The following is an 18559-nucleotide window of genomic DNA, read 5'->3' as shown; positions in this document are numbered from 1 at the left end:
TACATGTATGTATGATTAATATGCAATAAATATTATTAACTACTCAAAAAGGGAAATAATTTTCTGCCAGTATATCTTTAAAGGCAAAATACTACATTTGAGTCTAATTTTCATAAATACTACGTCATAAATTAACTTCAAATCAGGGAACAGTTTTTCAGCCACCAGATTACAGAATCTTCTAGGCCTTTAATGTTTCATTCACTGCCTCAGTTATTCTTTTTAGATGGAAAGAGTAAAATTGAAGAGATCATCAAGAGCTGAGATTTATGTATATAATTAGTTTCCACCTTTTCTTTTTTAATTTGGGGAATTAAAATTAAGGAGATTTGTTTACAAAAGAAATGGAAGTCCCTTCCACAAGAGTGCACTTCTGATTATGAAGTCATTTTATCTTGAGGCTTTTTGATACTTAACCAAATACTTTATTTATATAAGCACATTATATATATCACAGGACTCGGATAGCACCGAACTTACAGCCCTTGTGCATCAGTCTATTAAACTGGGGAAAGGCCTTTTCCGGAATACCAAAGACGGTTAGTTCCAAGTCGCTTATTATCTAATCAAGTTTATGAAAATCACCATACTCAATTTTTCTCTTTTTCAAGCGCGTAGCAATTTTGGAAAATGGCTGTCCCTTCTGTTTTTCCTGTTGGGTCCACTTATCTTACAACGATCCTGCAAGCAAACGTGATTTTTTTTTACTCAAGAGAAGTGCACACCTGGATCCTGCTGCGCTTTCCAAAAGAGACGGATGCAACCCTTTCATGCAGGATTCAGCCTCCAGAGCAAGAAAGGGAAGCAACGAGACTCCCTTCATAATTTGGGTCATCCTATCTGGGATTGGCGGAGAACCACTAAAGCGCAGGCAATAATACTATTGCCTAATAAGGAATGGCTGAATTATTGTTGTTGTTGTTATGTGGTTAATCTTTGGTGAGATTCACAGCCTTTGGGGCTGGTTGGTAGCTCAACAGCTCAAGTCCTAACCAAGGACCTAGGAACTGTTAAGGTAACGTCAGAGGATATAAGCTGTTCCAAGTAGGGTGGTTTTTTGTAGAATCAGAATGTTCAAGTCTGATAAATTTAGAATTTTCAAATAGCGAGGTAGCCGTTTAAGTATTGCTCCAATTACAATCGGGACAACACACGATTTCTTTTTCCACAGTCGCTCAACTTCAATTTGAAAGTCCCGGTACTTTGTGATTTTTTCTTGCTATTTATCTTCAATTTGTGCATCTCCAGGTATTGCAATGTCAATGAACCATACTTTTTTCGTTTTCCAGAGGTTCATTGAAGTTTCCATGAATTTTTGTATGTTGCTGCTGATGTCAAAGATTTTCAGGCATTTCTTGATCTAGCTATGGGGAACTGAATCAAATGCTTTCTTATAGTCTATTCAAGTCATGAACAGGTTGGTTCGTCTTTTCTTTGAATTCTTTAAGATTAGTTTGTCAATCAGCAGTTGGTCCTTTGTTCTTCTTGAATTTTTGCAGCATCCTTTCTGTTCTACAGGAAGCAAGTTATTTCTTTCCAAGTATCCATAAATTTGGTTTGCAATGATACCAGTAAGGAGCTTGTATGTTGTTGGCAAACAGGTGGTATTATTATTATTATTTACTTTATTCATTAAACATGAAACTCAGCCAACTGAACATTCAAAAATGCATTACAAATACCAGTGACTGGTGCTAATGGTTGATACGGGTTGCTCAGTGTCCTAGGTATAAACCAAGTACTTTCTTAAAATATAAGATGTTCTGAGTAGCGCAGTTTTTTGCAGTTCCGCTGGTGTTATTGCAGGAAGCTGCAATTTGTTGATGTATCTTGTAAAATTCTTGGACATGGTGCCAAGTGCCCCGATGACAATGGGTATCACTGTTACATGCTTCATCCAAGCTTCATTTCATATCTATTATTATTAATCAGAGATTGTAGTTCTAATCCAAACGTCCATGCTTTGAGGTAAGGAAGATTTTTTTTCTTTTTTATGTTGCTGGTGTTACCGCTGTCGTCGCCGTGGCTCATTTATCACCGGGAAAACACGGGGCGTCTACTGCGCTCCGCCCGCCCCCCCCTCCCGCCAGACTGGCGGAGAGACCCGGGCCTCCCGGGAAGGAGCGTGGAAAGCGGCTCGCGCACAGAGCAGGTGCACGCTCCGCCTTCTCATTGGCAGCAGCTGCTGCAGCCGGCACCGGAGCCTCGCGGGCCTTTGGCTCTTCGCCCCGCCCACCCCTGCAGCCAGGTAGGGATGAGCGCGAGCGGTGGCGCGCGCCGTGAGTGTCTCTCAGTCCTCCTCCGCTAAAGCAGCCGAGGGCAGTGCGGCGGAGGCGGGCGGTGCGCCCGGCTGGGGAAAAGACGGATGCTCCATGCAGGCAGGCAGCCCTCTAGGTAAGGACTCTGAAGCCTAAAGGATCCCCTGTAAAATCCGGTGGGGGCGGGGAGGGAAGGTGAAAAAAAGGCGAATCCTGGGACTCGTCGCGAAGCAGGGGCTTGGGGGGGGGGGACTAAAGAAGGTGCGACGTGAGGGGAAATAACTTTACAGTGTTGCTTCCACCGCCATCCCGGGGTCTTTAATTTTATTTTAAATATCGCCTTGCAAAAGAGTACTCGGAGGTGCTCTTTTGCAAATGACCAAGCGTATCTTCGGAGGAACTGGAGGTGGGAGGGGGCGGGGTTCAGTTGGGAGAAAAACTGTGTCGTGTTGTCGTCCACCCAAGGGCCAGCCAGGGGGACGTGGTGGAGACAGGTCCGGCGTGTCCATTAGCGCCGGGATCTTTTTTTTTCGTCCATCCCTGCACCGGGAGAGGGAAAAAAAGGATTGCGTTTTCCCGAGGTGGATCCGTCACATCTCCGGAGACAAGAAAAGCGGGGGACGAATTGTTTTAGGAGACCGGGTTCCCCCCTCCCTTCTTTTTGCACCGCAGTGCTCCCATCCTGCCAGCAGGGAGCGCAGGAGAGCCGAATGGGGGTAACTGGGCTGGGGGGTGGCTTCGGTTCCATTTGCGGGCAAGAAGCCCAAGAAAAGTGTCCCCCCCCCGTTTCGATCGGAACCGGGGGGGGAGTTGCGCGGAGGAAACCGCCTCCTCCTTCTCCCCCCGCTAAAGCAGATTGCCTGCTCTGTTTGCAGACCGTTTCAATCCGGATGCCCTTTGCGGATGAAAGATGTATCATGGAATGAACCCGAACAGCCGGGATCCCTTCCTAGAGCAGCCGCTGCCGCCGCCGCCTCCACCGCTGTTTCAGCGTTGCCAGTCTAAACTCTCCCTGGTGGTCTTGTGGTTCCAATTGGCGCTGTGCTTTGGCCCTGCACAGATCACAGGCGGTGAGTGAGCGGCTTGTTCGTGTGACAAGCGGTAGGGGGGAAAAAAGCCCAAACGCCCAGCTATTGGGGAGGGAGGAGGGGTGAGAGAGCTCAGGCTGCTTCTGACAGGCAGGTCCTCTTCGCGCCGGAGGAGGCAGCCTCTGGCTATTGATCTGATGGACACAAAATGCTGAAACGGGGAAAAACCGTCCTCCCTACAGCCTTGCCTACCTTGCTGCTTTCTCAAGTCAGTGGATTGTGAAAAGAGAAAGGCTTGAAGGTAAAGTGGTGGGGTTTTCCTCCCATTCAAATTCATTAGAGGAGCGACCTCTTAAATAGCCACATCCTACCATGGTAGGTTAAAAGGGGTCCTCCTCAAAATAAATAAAGTGTTGCAGAAGATGATACTTCATGTACAAAGCTATAAAAGAATTCTTACCCTTCAAAGATTCCGAAATAGGACTAGGAAAGTGCATCTTCATTTTCTTCTTTTATTATTCTAGCTAGAAAATAAGAAACAATGCAATAATTCTGTTTCTGAGAGAGAGAGAGAGAGAGAGGGAGGGAGGGAGGGAGGGAGGGAGAGAGAGAGGGAGGGAGGGAGGGAGAGATTGATTGATTGATTCACTAGTCCTCTCTGGAACAATTCTTTCCTTGCTCTCCTAAGTACATATTAAATGTACTTAGTACATCTATATGCTGCAGAAAAGCTATCTTCCAATCCACATTAAATCCTCCAATGATTATAAAATTCCACTTACAGTTTTAAGATTGTATCTGCGACACCCTCACATGCAAATTTTTATTCAAAATTGGATTTCTTTTAAAACTAAGCTTCAATATTGTTGTATATTGTCCATTTCCAAAAGAAAAGGCTACATAAAGGCACCCATTCATGTTGAGAAAAATTAGGAGCTAGTGGTTGTCTCTTTTATTTGGCCAGACAGAGATAAGTAGCAGCTGTATCTTTTTGGGCATCCTTTGCATGTTAGGTGACCTGGTTGAATGACCCCACTTTATAAAATGAAAAAAACAACAACCCACCATTACCCTCATTTTGTTGAATTGTGTTGTCCTGAGTTCCAAGTTTTTCTAAAGAGAAAATATTCATCCAGGAATGTTTTAGTCTCCAAAAAAGATGTTGGCAAATGTCCCAGATGTAAGGATGGACATTACCTATCCATATTATAAAGAGGGCTCATATAGTTACTGCAGTTCAGGCTACATAGGGCCACGATGAAGACCATCAGGAGATTTCAGTTGTCGTAAGTACAGCTGTCCAATTGTTTCTGACACAATCACTATCAAGGATTGCTTTTATTCGTGTCAACTAACCTGCTTATTAAGTTCAATATCTCTGGCTGTTGTTACTTGTCCATATTAGCTTAGCTGACCAAAAGAGTGTCTTGTCCTCACAAGGGGACAAGGGGTTACTATAGAAACTTCATATGTCCAAGGTCCTAAATACTGTATTAGTTCTTTCTAGTCTTTTCCTTAAGTGGGTTTTATTAAGCTGTTCTGATATTAACTGTACTATTGATTTTTAATATATGGGTTAAATTGATCAGTGCTGGCTTTTCTATGTGTTTTTATTTTATGGTATTGTTGATAGTCAATTTTGGAGGACTTCTCTGTCTACAATATTTTTTGAAGATAAATAGTAGAACTATTTATAGTATAAACTGATAGTTGCATTTTAGCTTTTAGATATTATATTTGCAGACTTCTCTTTTTGAAACACCTAAAAATATTTTAACCCTTATTTCTTTCAATGTTAGTGTTGCCTATGTTCTTGTAAGCTACTCGGGGCATAGTATGTGAACACAGCTCTTCCTATGTTCATTTTGAAACTAAAGTGAAATGCATTCCTTACTTTGAATTAGATTGTGAAGAAAACAAAACCCTTTTTAGTTTCAGTGCAATAAAATACTTTGCACAATCCTACCATAAACCATTTCCTAAATGGATCATGTTGAACCTCTCATTTAGTGAGAAGAAAACTGTTAGTTGAAGGAGTTCTGTAGCTTTCTCATGTGTTGTAGGCTAACAGATGCAGTTTTTTATGTTAAAATTAAATAGTCTGGCTTTTGTTTGACAGCAGCCTGAAGGTTTGGTAGTCAAAAGATTGCCCTATTGTTAATTTATAATGTGTTTTTTTTCAATTAGAGTTTTTGTATTTTCTTGATGAAATCACAGTGAAATGAGGCCTGAACTTAAAACTGAATGAAGTGAATTTAAGCTTTGTAAAGTCAGCTAAGCTTTGAACCAAAGTATCCTCAAAGGTTTGGGTATTTCAGCAGCATATCCAAGGAAATAACACACACACAAAAATAACATGCATTTCAGCCCACAGAAAAGTGAACTTAGAATGCATTAGCAGCTGTGAGTTTAGTTATAATTAGTTTGGTTTTTCTTGGTCCAGCCGGTTGCACAAAAATGCAGAGGGTGCCATAGTAAGATGGAGTATGTGTTCAGAGCATCTCTTCATTGAAAGCATTGATATAAGCACCAGTTAAATGTTGTTTGCATTAAACAAGTCAGCTCCATATAGAATCCATTAGTTGCATCTTGGAACCTTTTTTCCTGTTCCAAAACCTCTCATTTTTCCTTATTGCCAATTTCTTTTTATATTTATACTTTTGCCTTCTCTCTCATTTGCTTGTTCAGGTTCTAATCCCTTTTGGCTTTTTGTTATCCATTTACCTCTGACATTTCCTTGTACCCTTCCTTTCCAAAATCATTCATGCTCTTCCTCTTCTATTACATTTAAATCAGAAAGTATTGTTAATGTTTTACTGGATCATAGATGCACTGTCAAGCCTTTGTTATTTCCCTGTCTTTTTCAGGTGCCTGCCCACATATGTTCTTTAGCGGGCAGTGTGGTGGCGGGGGGGGGGGGTATGACTTAAAAGTGTGTGTGTGTGTTCATAATTCATCTAACCATGTATGGTTTTTTATGCTCTATTTGCTGGTAAAGCTGTCAGCACATTGGGATAGAATTCAGGAAATAAAATCTTCTAATTGAGAGTGAAATCCTATTTTGTCTTGTATATATTATCCCAGTTTTAAAAACAGATCTTTTGCCACTATTCAATCTGTGGATATGTTAGTCCTCTGCTTACTGTTCCTGGGAATTCTTTGAATATAATGGCATCTTTGTAAGTATGTGTATACGCATCCATGCACGCGTGCACACACACACACACATGGGCATGTATACTTTTCTTATTCCAACGTTTTTCAGAAATTATGCTAGAAGACTATTGAATAGGTAGCCTTCAACTTGCAACCATTCATTTAGCAACTGTTCAAAGTTGCAAAGACACTGAAAAGTGACTAGAACTGGATCTTGCACTTAAAGACTGTTGAAGCGTCCTCACAGTAACATGATCAAAATTTATGCACTTGGCAATCATCCATGTATTTATGATGGTTGCACTGTCCCATGGTCATGTAATCACCATTTGCTTTCCAGGCGGCTTCCAACAAACAAAGTTAATGTGTGGAAACCTGATTTGCTTAACGACAGATTCAATTAACTGCAATGATTTGCTTAACCATTGCAAAAAAAAGGTGATAAAACCAGGCATAATATGCCTTGCTTAGCAGTTATTGCTGGTCCCATTTATCATAACTCGAGGAGCCTAAATAAGAACCAATATTATGTAGTGATTAAATATGGGCACTTGGTTCTAGTTCTCCTTTAGGCACAGAAGTCAGCTGGATGACCTTGGGCTAGTCATCTTGGCCCTAACCAGAGTCTGGATCTGTGATAAAGCTGGCTGAAAAACAAAACCCTCATTGCATCATGGATTGCTAAATTTTGCTGTAAGAACTAGACAAGTACAATGTACAATAAAAGCAAACTTGCAACTAAAGAGAAATACTGAAACAAGTACAACAAAAAATACTGGATGTTTTAACAATGGAATTTGGAACTTATTAATGTTTGAATTCTTTGCTGTAGGAACAATTTTTCTCAAATATTCTAAATATTTTATAGAATACAAAATGAGTATCAAGAATACAGGATGGAGGAGGAGCCTACGTCACTATGAAATGGTCGCCCGATCTTGATGCTCCAAGATTGCCGCCAATACTTTTATTGCTGGGTGGTCCAATCGGACCTAAACCATCCCTTAGAGATGGTAAACAGGAAGACTATGTTCTGCTGATCACAGGGACATTGTAAAGTCCCTGATTGATGCAGGAGAAGGTCTCTTAGCTGACGTTAAAAGCTCAGCCCCCAGGCCGACGAACTAGGGATGGCTCCAAAACAGGAGGAAATGGAAGAGAAAGTGTTTCCAGCTCGTGAGGAATTTTTATCCGTTTTAAAAGAGCCTGCCTATAAAAAATGTAAAGCTAATTTAAATCTAAGAATAAAAGAAATAAGCTGCAGAATTAAGCTTTGGATGGTTTTGGTCAGTGTGTTATCTTAATTTTTAAACGTTATTTTCATGGTTGGAATTTATGCAAACCGTTTGAAATGATTGGATTAAGTTTTCTTCTTCTATAATTTTTACTGTTATTTTCACAGCCTACGGACTAAACGTCTCCTTATTCATCACTACATGTGTCTTTTACTCTTTCTTTTCTATTTCATGTAAGAATTTGATTTTTTAAATTTAGAATATTAAAAGATACAAAAAGAACAAATAGAATTGCAACAATTGTAACAACAAAGGGAGAGGTAACACTCCTACTTGAAGACTGAAAACTTGAGTATTGAAAACAAAATACTTTTACTTTCACTACTGATTATCCTGGTCTGGAACTTTAAAGACTCACAGTTTGTTTATAGAAAGTGATAAGAAGTAAAGCACCATTTGTTTATACAAATGTTCCTTTGAAGTATATCCTTAACCAGAGATCTCATGGTGAACCTAGGTGTAACCTTGTAAAAATCTTCCAAGTCAGAGCAGCAGTGTTTTAACAGCTGGAAACAATGGCTTATTTACAACAACAGAAAGAAATTGTCAGCTTGCAAGAGATAATGTTTGCAATACAGAAACTATCAAATACAGTTGAGAAAATGTTTGAAAAATTAGAGCACATAACAGAAAAATATGATGAAAAGGATGGAGATGCTTATCAAATGGGAAAAATAGAGGGTAGAGTCCCAAGCAATAAAGAGAAAAATGACTACAAAGAAATCAAATCTGCTGACATCTATGGTGAATGGTTTCTGTCTGGAAATGGAAAAAGTGGAGTATGGAAAGGGGAACTAGATGGATGGGAACCCTACCCTAGATGGCAAGACACAGAAGAAGAAAAAATAAAAGAACTTATGGACTTAAAGGGAGAAATTTTATTAATAACACCATCGATAACAACATTGACAATTAAAGACAAGCTGATTAAGGAAAAAGAAGAAGGGCATTGAAATTACGTGAGAGAATCAATAAACAATGAGTTGCAAAGAAGAATCCATACAAACTTGATTAAGGAGACAATTAGAGGACTGATGCCACTCATTTGCTACTGGAAAGATACAGGTTGATAAATGAAAGTGTTTAATCTAAAACTAGTTGGACTTAGTGAAATTTAGTGACAATAGTTATGGTTAAATAACCATAAAATGATAATAATCTATACATATGTATTGGTATAACAAGTAGTAATTGGATATGAATATTGAATGGTACCTATGAAAGGAAGATGAGAAATGCTTTGGTTACATATAAAGATTAATAAAAAAGAACTAAATTATGATAATGGATATAGTCAAATAAAGGAAAGATAATGATAACAATGTGTATATAGGTATGGGTACAACATGGGGAAATTGGATGTAAATTGTAAACAGTGATTTGGAAACGAAGATTAGAAACCTTTGTTACTAAATGTTATTGATGTTTAGCTAGAATAGGCAATAAGTAATAGTGTTATTGGGAGACTAGAAATAGCAAATGAGATGCCAGTATGTGGTTATGTCTTGAGTTTTGGTATGTTTTATGATGAAGGACATTTAAACAATTATAGTCAAATGAGAATGGATGATGGTAACGTGTACAAATATATTTGATTTAAAATATTAGAATTAATATGAATCATAGGTGACTATGAAAGAAATGCACGAGTGTTTTTTGTAACCAACTGATACACTTTCTACAGTATGTAAAGAAAGAGGATTTTTTGTGTTGTGTCTGTTTTGAAAAATAAAAATAAAAGTTTTAATTAAAAAAAGAATACAGGATGGAAATAACTTTCTGTAATATATTGTCAGAGCAATTTTATTCATTAGTTACCCCATAGATTGTCTTGGTCTATTAGTACTGCATTGATACTGTGTTAAAGAAGCTGTAGTTGCCCAGGTCCTTCATAAATCCTAAACACATAAACTATGATTTATTAACAAAACCAATATGTATGTTCTCAGGAAGTGATATTACATGACAAATAAAACATTTTTGCAGTTATGTGTACATTACACTATGCTCAGAATGTTCTGGAAAATTTCAGAACTAACAGTATTTTAAAATGTAGAAAAACATACTTTCAGAATGTAAGTTCTGTAATGCACATTAGTTTTCTTCTTTACATGCGTACATAGGACTCACTGCAAGTCTATGCATGTGGAAAATATTCTCACAAATCTTTTTATAGCTCTTCTTCATCACTTTCTTTGTACCAGTTCTGAGTTTTACTGCTAATACAGAAGTAAATGTGCTCCACAACATTGCTGGCTGTTGTGAATAATGTGCTTTGCATTTAGTTATCCAGTAACCTACTTTCTTCAGAGACATAGCAGTGTGGAAGTCTTTGAAATGAGTAGCTTAATGTTGGCATTTCTAAGGAAGCAAATGGCATTTGATAAGTGTGAGAGACTATTGTTACTGTGAACTTTTGGATCTATTCAGTGGTGGGATTCAAATAATTTAACAACTGGTTCTCTGCCCTAATGATTTCTTCCAACAGCCAGTTCACCAAGCTGCTCAGAAAGTTAACAATCGGTTCTCTGATGTGAACTGGCTGAATCCCACCACTGGATCTATTTTAGAAAAAGTCACAGTGTGGTAACATTCCTGGCCTTCAGATTTGATAAAGAAGTGCAATAGACTGTAAAGGAATCCTTTTTGAACATTTTGTAGAAAATATACATACATTGTGTAACAAATAGTAGTTGTTTATTGGCTTTTGGCATTTGTTTTTCAAATATAATTTCATTATGAAATGAACCACTTAGTTTTGTATCCTGATGACATCTATACAGCTAGCTTATATGCTCCCCTCCCTTTTTGGAGTCATCAAGAAATTGTGTCACCCTAAATCTTGCTTTCCCAAAGGATACCTATGCTTTGTCTTCTGAATGGGTTCATGCTATACTGCTGTCCATGTAACTTTAACGTGTAACATTTTGAGGGCTGGTTGATATGGAAGGTGGTTCTCTCAACTGAAATTCTAACCGTACCCTACATCATTCAGCATGTGAAAGACATCCTCCAGTGTCAATGCGCAAGTCCCTGGTCATTGTATACGTGCTTTTTTTTTTCTTTCCCATTGCACTGCTGAATGATTTGTTTGTTGCTATTCCTTGAAACTTTGATATCTAGTAGTGGTCCTCCAGATTTGTGCAGACAAGATGCAGCCAGTGAATAAGTGCTACTGAAGTGTTAGATTGAGAAAAGGGGTTTATTGTGGGGATTGGTGGGGAAGCTGTAAATTATCCTAACAACATAATGAGAGGAGAGGAAGCAAAGAAGGAAGTAAATTCCCTGCCAATCAGGCTGCAGAAGTACAAGAGCTGAATTTTTCAATTTACATATTCGATTACAATCCATTGCTGACACAGACTGGTTGGTTTCTAGGCTTTGTGCTCTAGATTTCACAAATCCATGTTTTTTAAAACAGTGGCTGCAGAAGCAAGAGATCCTGTTTTTCTTACAGCTAAAAGAAAACTGAGGGACAGGAAGCATACTGAAGAGGGTGATCCCCCAAGAAACTAGCAGAACTACTTGGAGCCACAAGATGGTTGGCATGGAATGCATCATTTCCAGCTACCTCCCCGGCATGTATCAACACATCTTATATTCCCTGCTCTGCACATGTTAGAGAAGTGAAGAGAAAAGTAGAGAAAACTTCACATCCATACTGGAGCACCTTAAGCTATTCTTGGGTTATTTCAGCTTCAGACAGACATAACACAGGGCTTCCAGAGGAAGAAATTGTGGACTGAAGACATCTTTCTGAAAAGCAGAGCCAATGACTGTGTGAAGAATGAAGAGCTGGTTAGTAGACTGGCTCTTCATACCTATGACAAAGAGAGGATGGGATTTATTTATTTATTTAGCATATGGCATTGTTATATTGGTCAGGAGACTACAATGCTAATGCAGAATAATACTTGGCTGCCTGTTTACCAACTCTATTAGGTACATATTTAAGCGCTTTCCACTGTGCACCACAAGAGGCAAGCTAACTTCACACCAGAAAGAAAGGCAAGTGGCTTTCCCTGCAGCATCATCCAAGGTCCTTCTCCTTCCATGAAATCTGCCTCACAAATAGGCGTCGTAACCGGGAAGGTTCAGTGACAGCAGGATTATAACTGCCACACAAAGCACTGGCTTGTCTCCCCACAAAAATGTACCTATTTATCTACTTGTACACAACATGCTTTCAAACTGCTAGGTGAGCAGAAGCTCAGGCGAGTGATGGGAGCTCACCATACTACTAGTGCTAGGATTCAAACTGCTGGCGTAGAGATCATCTTCAGCATCATTAAGCCACTGAGCCAACACACTTCTTAAGAGGATGGGAGATCGCCCACAAGTGCTATAGATCATTGCTACTCAGGAGGAGACCTCAAGACAGCAATCTCCAACCAGTTTTGAGCACTGGGAGTTGTAGGAATAGCCATCCTGTTCAAATCACAATTGGTGCCTTTAAAAGGAAACTACATTTACATACTTCCTATTCTAATTTCATTTCGATATTGCTTACTAATTTCTTTTCAGCTATTAGAAACCTTTGGATTGATAAGGGTGAAAATACCAGGTAAGTGCTTTCGAACTTTAACGAAACACATTTTAACTAAAAGCTTAAGAATAAAAAAAATAGAAAAAAGGTAATTAAGACCATGATTTTATACAGTTATAAATGGATTGGGCATAAATTTTAAATAAGATCTTGGAGTTAATTATAAAGAATTCTTTCCATGGGAAAGTTCATTTGCATGTTTTTCTATAACAGAAAAAAGATGTAAAGAATTTAAAAAACTTGAACACTAGAGGGAACTAAAGGTTTTAATTAAAGGGAGAAGAATACATAAACCTGATTAAATATCATAACACTGAAAATACTGGTAGATATTTTGGAAAAATGTAATCAGAAGTTAATATCAAGTGTCACTTGCAATGTTTGCTTCTGTGAATAGTTTGTGTGAAAGAAATGGTGGAAGAGGAATAAGTTTTATCTGACAAGACAGAAACCGAGTGGAATGAAGCACCAGCACTGAAAGTGGATCTATAAATCACAAGCTGCAAGGGTGATATGGGAAAACATGTTTAATTAGGCATACAAAAGAAATCAGTTTATACTTTAAAAATCAAAAAGGAATTACAAATAATAAATCAAAAAAGTGACCTAGTTAATACTTTTATATTGGATTTGCAAAAGAAGTTTGTTAAAGCTTGAGTGAATCTTATGAGAAAGGGTAAGCAAAGAAATGAAAAGAAGTTCTATGACATTACTTGAATGGGCTAGAGTTTAAGATTGCTAGTAAAAGAAAGGAATATAAAATTGGTCTATTTGATCACAGTTAAAATATGTGTTATTATTGGCAACGCTTAATGAACTTTCTGGCACCAGGTCTGAAATGATAATGCTTTATGAATATATTTATACATAAAATATGGGATGCAGGATGAAGATTTCATTGGTTACAAATTAAGAAGTGGTGAAAAATTGCCAAAATTGTTTATACTCGTGATGTAGGTTGCAAATCTCTTCCTTCCTCCCTCCCTCCCTCTCTCCCCTTTCTACTTTTTAATTTATATTTTTATTATTGCAATTATAATCTTTAATAACATATTTTGTAAAAAAAAAGGCATTAAGATGCAGATGAAGGCATATTATAAGTACCGTATTTTTCAGAGTATAAGACGCACTAGAATATAAAATGTACCAAGATTTTGAAGAGGCAAATTAAAAAAAAAATTTTTGCATTCTGCAGACCTCCCAAAAATGGCCTATTTTTTGCAAAAACGGGCCCATTTTTTGACAAAGAAAAGGGTATGCATAGCCTTTAGGAGGCTTTTAGAGTGCTCCTGGGTACTGGGAGGATAGGGGGAGGACAAAAACAAGCAAAAACCAGCCAGTTTTTCATGAAAACGGGCTTATTTTTGTCAAAAAAGGGCATGCATAGCTTGGGGGGCTTATAGAGTGCTCCTGGGGGCTGGGGGGCAAAAATTGCCTGTTTTTTGCTCAATTTTGTGTTCCCCAGCCCCCAGGAGCCTTCTGGAAGCCTCCTAAAGGATACGCACAGCCATTTTGGTGAAGGGGAAGGGGTTTCGGGAGGCAAAAATGCTGTATTTAGTGTATAAGATGCACTCAGATTTTCAGCCTCTTTTTTGAGGGAAAAAGGTGCATCTTATACTCTGAAAAATACAGTAGTCTTCAACCTTCAACAATGTGATTATAGTAGCACTGAAAAAGTTACAAGAAGTCCTCAAATCTATGACAGTCACAAGATCACCATGATCATATGATCATGATCTGGGTACTTGGCAACTGTCTCACTTTTACAGGTAGTTCTCAACTTATGACTGATCACTTAGCAATGGTCCAAAACTATGACAAGTTCTCCCAAAGGTATTTATTACCTAGCCACAAAGTTATGTCTGTTGCAAAATCCATATGGTGCTCTTGTGCACCCCTTATGACTGACCGCAGAGATACTGCAGCATGCCCCTGTCTGTTTTCCCTCCAACCTGTTCATAGGCATTGGGCTGACTCTCCCATCCCACTAGCTTCCACATTCTCCTCCCCTCCATCACCATAGATGGTCTAGTAGCTGTAGATGGACGTGCCTGCACAAGCCCCCCAGGATCTCCTGAGGCAATAAATGCATTTGGGAGAGCAAGGATGGGGACTCATTAAGAAAGACAGTTCACTTTCAACTGTAATGGGTAGGTTCTATTATGGTTGTAACTCATACCTGTACTGCATTTGCAGAGTCCTTCAGTCATGTGATTATCATTTGTGACCTACACAGCCTTCCAAAGTTGCAAAGATAGATAGGTAGGTAGGTAGGTAAGTAGATGACAGATAGATAGATGATAGATAGATAGATAGATAGATAGATAGATAGATAGATAGATAGATAGATAGATAGATGATAGATATTATGTATGTATGTATGTATGTATGTATGTATGTATGTATGTATGTATGTATGTATGTATAAAAAGTCACGAGTTGAGATGACTGCCCATGTAAATTGATTACAAACTTGTGAACATCCATGTTCAATAAATAGTGGACCATCCTTGCAATAAAAAATGATATGTGGATTTGATGTTCCTACAAGTGAAATAATGAAAGCAGAGAAAATGTTATCTATATATATAAAAGCAAAATATCACTCATGCATCATCATGAAATCTCTACAAACTTGAAATTTGGCATGTATGTTCCTCTTGGCTTCTAGGTGCTCACTAAGAAAGGATTTTTTGAAATGACCATTGGATCATCAGTATTCCTTATACAGTATTATATTAATACATGTCAATGCTAAGGAATTAGACATTCTACTCCCCCCCCCCACTTGAAAGGAACTCTATTCCAACTGTCAGTTGTCTAATATGGGCATGGCTAGTACGTGACTCATCCGGCCTGTGGGCTGGCCCGATCACATGGTTTTGAAGTGAAGCACAGGTATCCAGCTAGTAAAGTAATGCAACTATGATGTGACTTAAGAGAAATCTGTTCGCCCTTTTTAATTATTATGCTACTAGCATATTTTTACATCATATGCTGTCACATAAGGCCAGGGGTGGGTTTCTCGCCCCGTTCCAACCAATTCGGTTGGAACGGGGCCGGCGGCGTCCTCGCACACGCGTGCGGCGTGCGTGGCGCACGCATGCATACTAGCGTCTGTGCGATGCTCCAGCTGCTCCTGAACTCAGCGCAGAACTCATCAAAACCGGGTAAGAAGCGCGGGCGCACGGGTGGGCCCTTCGCCGTTCCCGGAAGTTACTTACTTCTGGGTTCGCCGACCAACCGGTTCGCAGGGACCGCCGCGAACCAGTTGAAACCCACCCCTGCATAAGGCATAAGACTTTTCTAGTGAATATAAGAATGTTTAACTTGGATGAATGTCATTCATACCTTAGTTCTGTGAATATTGTCAAAAGGGAATTATTTACAATGCTAAGAGCCATTTATCCAACCTGCCTATAAATTATTCACAGAAGCACCAATATTTATGATAAACAGTACATTTTATTAAAGAAGTGTAATGGCAGTGCATAACTAAGTTACATCTAAATTTAGACTTTGCTACAAAGCTGTTAAGATACTGGATTTTTATATTTAGATTTAGACTTCCTTGATTTTGCTTAATTAAGAGCATTATGAAACTTCCTAATAATCATACATGTATTGGCTCCCAGTATGTGTCGGAGCTTATTGGCAAGAAGCTTTAAAGCCATACCTGATTAAAAACCCAATGTACTTGCTTCTTTATCTAAATCTTTTTCTTTAATGCCATGCCTTCAAATATATTATTAAAAATGTCATCTTTTCAATTATGACACAGCATCATGTGAATGCACTTTCTAATTGCTTATGTTTGTCTGAATTTAGTGTCTTTTTTTTAAAGGAAGGAATATAAGAATCTCTGTTCAAACTAGACTATGAGAAATAATTAAAATTTAAGAGATTAAATATGAAGACCCAGATTATTGGGGGAAATATGTTGACTCTATAAACCATTTAGAGAGGGCTGTAAAGCACTAGCTATTAGCAAAACCTTGGTCTAAACTATTTTTATAATATTTCAAAGTTTTCATGTCCTATTTGTCTTCTAAACATCACCTAAGAGTCAATCTGCAGCTGTTTGTTTTTTGCTCTGCTGCTAAAGTAAATGGGATTTATAAGGAAATTCCTTTAGTACATGCCTAAAAATTTTGGGAAAGGAGAAAAAATGTTAAGGTCCTCCATTTTCAATTAATTATCATTAATCTTTTTTAAAAACCATTCCTGTTTTAAGATATGTAATGCTTGCATTGTGAGGGGTCCTTGGTGCTCTTTGAACTTGATTGTTTTCTCACAAACATTTAGGTAATATCATCAGTGCTAGTGTTTGTATTGTAGATATTATAGTGGGCTGAGTGGGAGATACAGTATATTAAATTTATGTTACAATTAATTGTAAATGGGTTCGTGTTTATGATTATGACATATGAATGGTCAGGAAGTTGCTAAATGTATACTTATTTGAAATATACATAGTAAATCTGAGTTTTTTTTAAACTCTGAATCATATGAGGGATGAATGAAAAGTAATACTTCCAATGTTATAAATTGCCAACAGATGTCTGATGTGCTGGAAGTTCTGATATCGTCTTTGGCATCTATTCCTCAGTGGCGTGAGAAAATATGGTATTGCTATTGTTCACAAAGTCATGTGATAACTGTATTGAGATAAAAATGGTATGTTGTTAGACCAAAAAAATATGTAAATAGTTTATTGGTGTGATTGAATATAAAGTGGACAATCTGTGATAGCAAAATGAGTTTTACATGAAAAAGTTGTTGGACAATTAGCAGGGCACTGAAAGGGAAATTTCTGCCAAGCTTAGTGCCTCACTAAAGTGTATGGATCACATTATTGAGGTTCTTCAATATCAGGTTTATGCAAGATGGTGTCAGAAAGTTCCTTACAAGCTGATAGGAGAGATGAAAGCTTCATGAGTTGAAATTTGCCGGTAATTGTTGTCACACTAGGAGAATGAAGATGAGGAAATTCTTCAACACCATTGTGAAAGTGATGGAAAATAGGCTCATCATTATGACCCAGAAAAGAAATATCAGTCCCTGGAATATAATCACAGAATTTCACATGTGAAAAAAAAGCCTACAGAACCCAAGCTTTAGCAGGAAAACTTTCAGCTACAGCTTTTCCAGGATGCAGAAGGTGTCACTCACATGATATTCCTTGGACCTGACACTTGGCTCTGAATGGTACATTGGAAACCTCAAAATTCTGTAACAATTTGGTAGAGAGTTCAGAAGCACAAAAAGGTAATTCTGCAGTCTGACAACATTAGGTTTCCCACTTCATGAGCCATCAAACTCGATTTCATTGAGAGCTGCATCAGGGCTGTGTTTGACTTTTGGGGGCCAGGTTGGCATGGCAGGGGTGGGCGTAGCCAGCTCGATGTCACTCATGTCAGACACACCTGTGACACACCTGATCCTCCTGCAGCTGGGGGGGTTAGACTAGATGACCTATAAGGTCCCTTCCAACTCTATTAATCTGTTTCTAGCCCTCTGCCAGCAAAAAGATATAATGGAATCTTGGGATATCAGAATAGCACAGTAATCCCCTTCCTCAGTTTCTTGAGACAAACTACAATAAAGCTGTGCTGCCTCTTCCTTAAGTAAGTTCAGCAAGATACCATGGTTAATGATATCAAAAGCTACCAAGATACCTAAGACCACAAACAAAATCACAACTTCCTCATCACACTTTTTCAGCAGATCATCCAAGTGACCAATGCTTGCTCTCTCTAATGCTCTGATGAATGTAGTAAATCAGTTTCATTCAGAAGTGTTTGGAATTACTCAGCTATAATCCACTATCACATTGACCAGGAATGGTAAATTCCAAACTAACCTATGCTTCTAAAAAGAGAAAAATCTTTGAGTGATTCCTTCATACAATTTTAAATAATAACCCTATAATGGCGAACCTACGGCATGTGTGCCATAGGTGGCACGTGGAGTCATTTGTTAGGGCATGTGAGGTATTTCCCTGTCAGCTTCAGCACACATGTATGCGCTGGCCTGCTGACTTCAGCCTTAATTTTCAGCCATTTTTCTCCCTCTGGAGGCTTCCCTGAAGCCTCCGGAGAGTGAAAACTGGCCCTATGGGCAACCCGGAAATTTAGGAACGGACTCCCTAATTGCCCATAGGGCTGTTTTTCATCCTCCAGAGGCTTCAAGGAAGCCTCCTGAAGCCTCCGGTGGGTGAAAAACGGCCCTATGGGCAACCCAGAAGTTTGGGAATGGACTTCCTGGTTGCCCATA

The 18559-nt window shown here is 38.7% G+C and overlaps 1 protein-coding gene across 5 annotated transcripts in view; it reads left to right on the top strand.

The window, feature by feature from the left end:
• Window positions 1-2225: 2225 nt before the first annotated feature.
• Window positions 2226-18559, top strand: part of SUSD4 (sushi domain containing 4) — an 83702-nt gene continuing 67368 nt past the window's right edge. The window contains exons 1-2 of one of the 5 annotated variants that reach the window (XM_087717833.1): window positions 2226-2394; window positions 3134-3328. In XM_087717833.1, coding sequence (XP_087573959.1) covers window positions 3169-3328 — 160 coding nt within the window. In that variant the 5' untranslated portion in view covers window positions 2226-2394; window positions 3134-3168. Of the gene's footprint in view, window positions 2395-3133; window positions 3329-3527; window positions 3662-18559 lie in introns of those variants that run through there. The other 4 variants (XM_014074467.2, XM_014074470.2, XM_087717834.1 and 1 more) reach the window with 4 other exon arrangements.

Source organism: Thamnophis sirtalis, unplaced genomic scaffold, assembly GCF_051295495.1.
Source record: "Thamnophis sirtalis isolate CommonGarterSnake01/CBP01778 unplaced genomic scaffold, rThaSir2_p1.2 scaffold_6, whole genome shotgun sequence".
Classification (NCBI taxonomy): domain Eukaryota; kingdom Metazoa; phylum Chordata; class Lepidosauria; order Squamata; family Natricidae; genus Thamnophis; species Thamnophis sirtalis.
The sequence above is the reverse complement of the archived record's forward strand: the minus strand, read 5'-3'. Positions and strand labels throughout refer to the sequence as shown.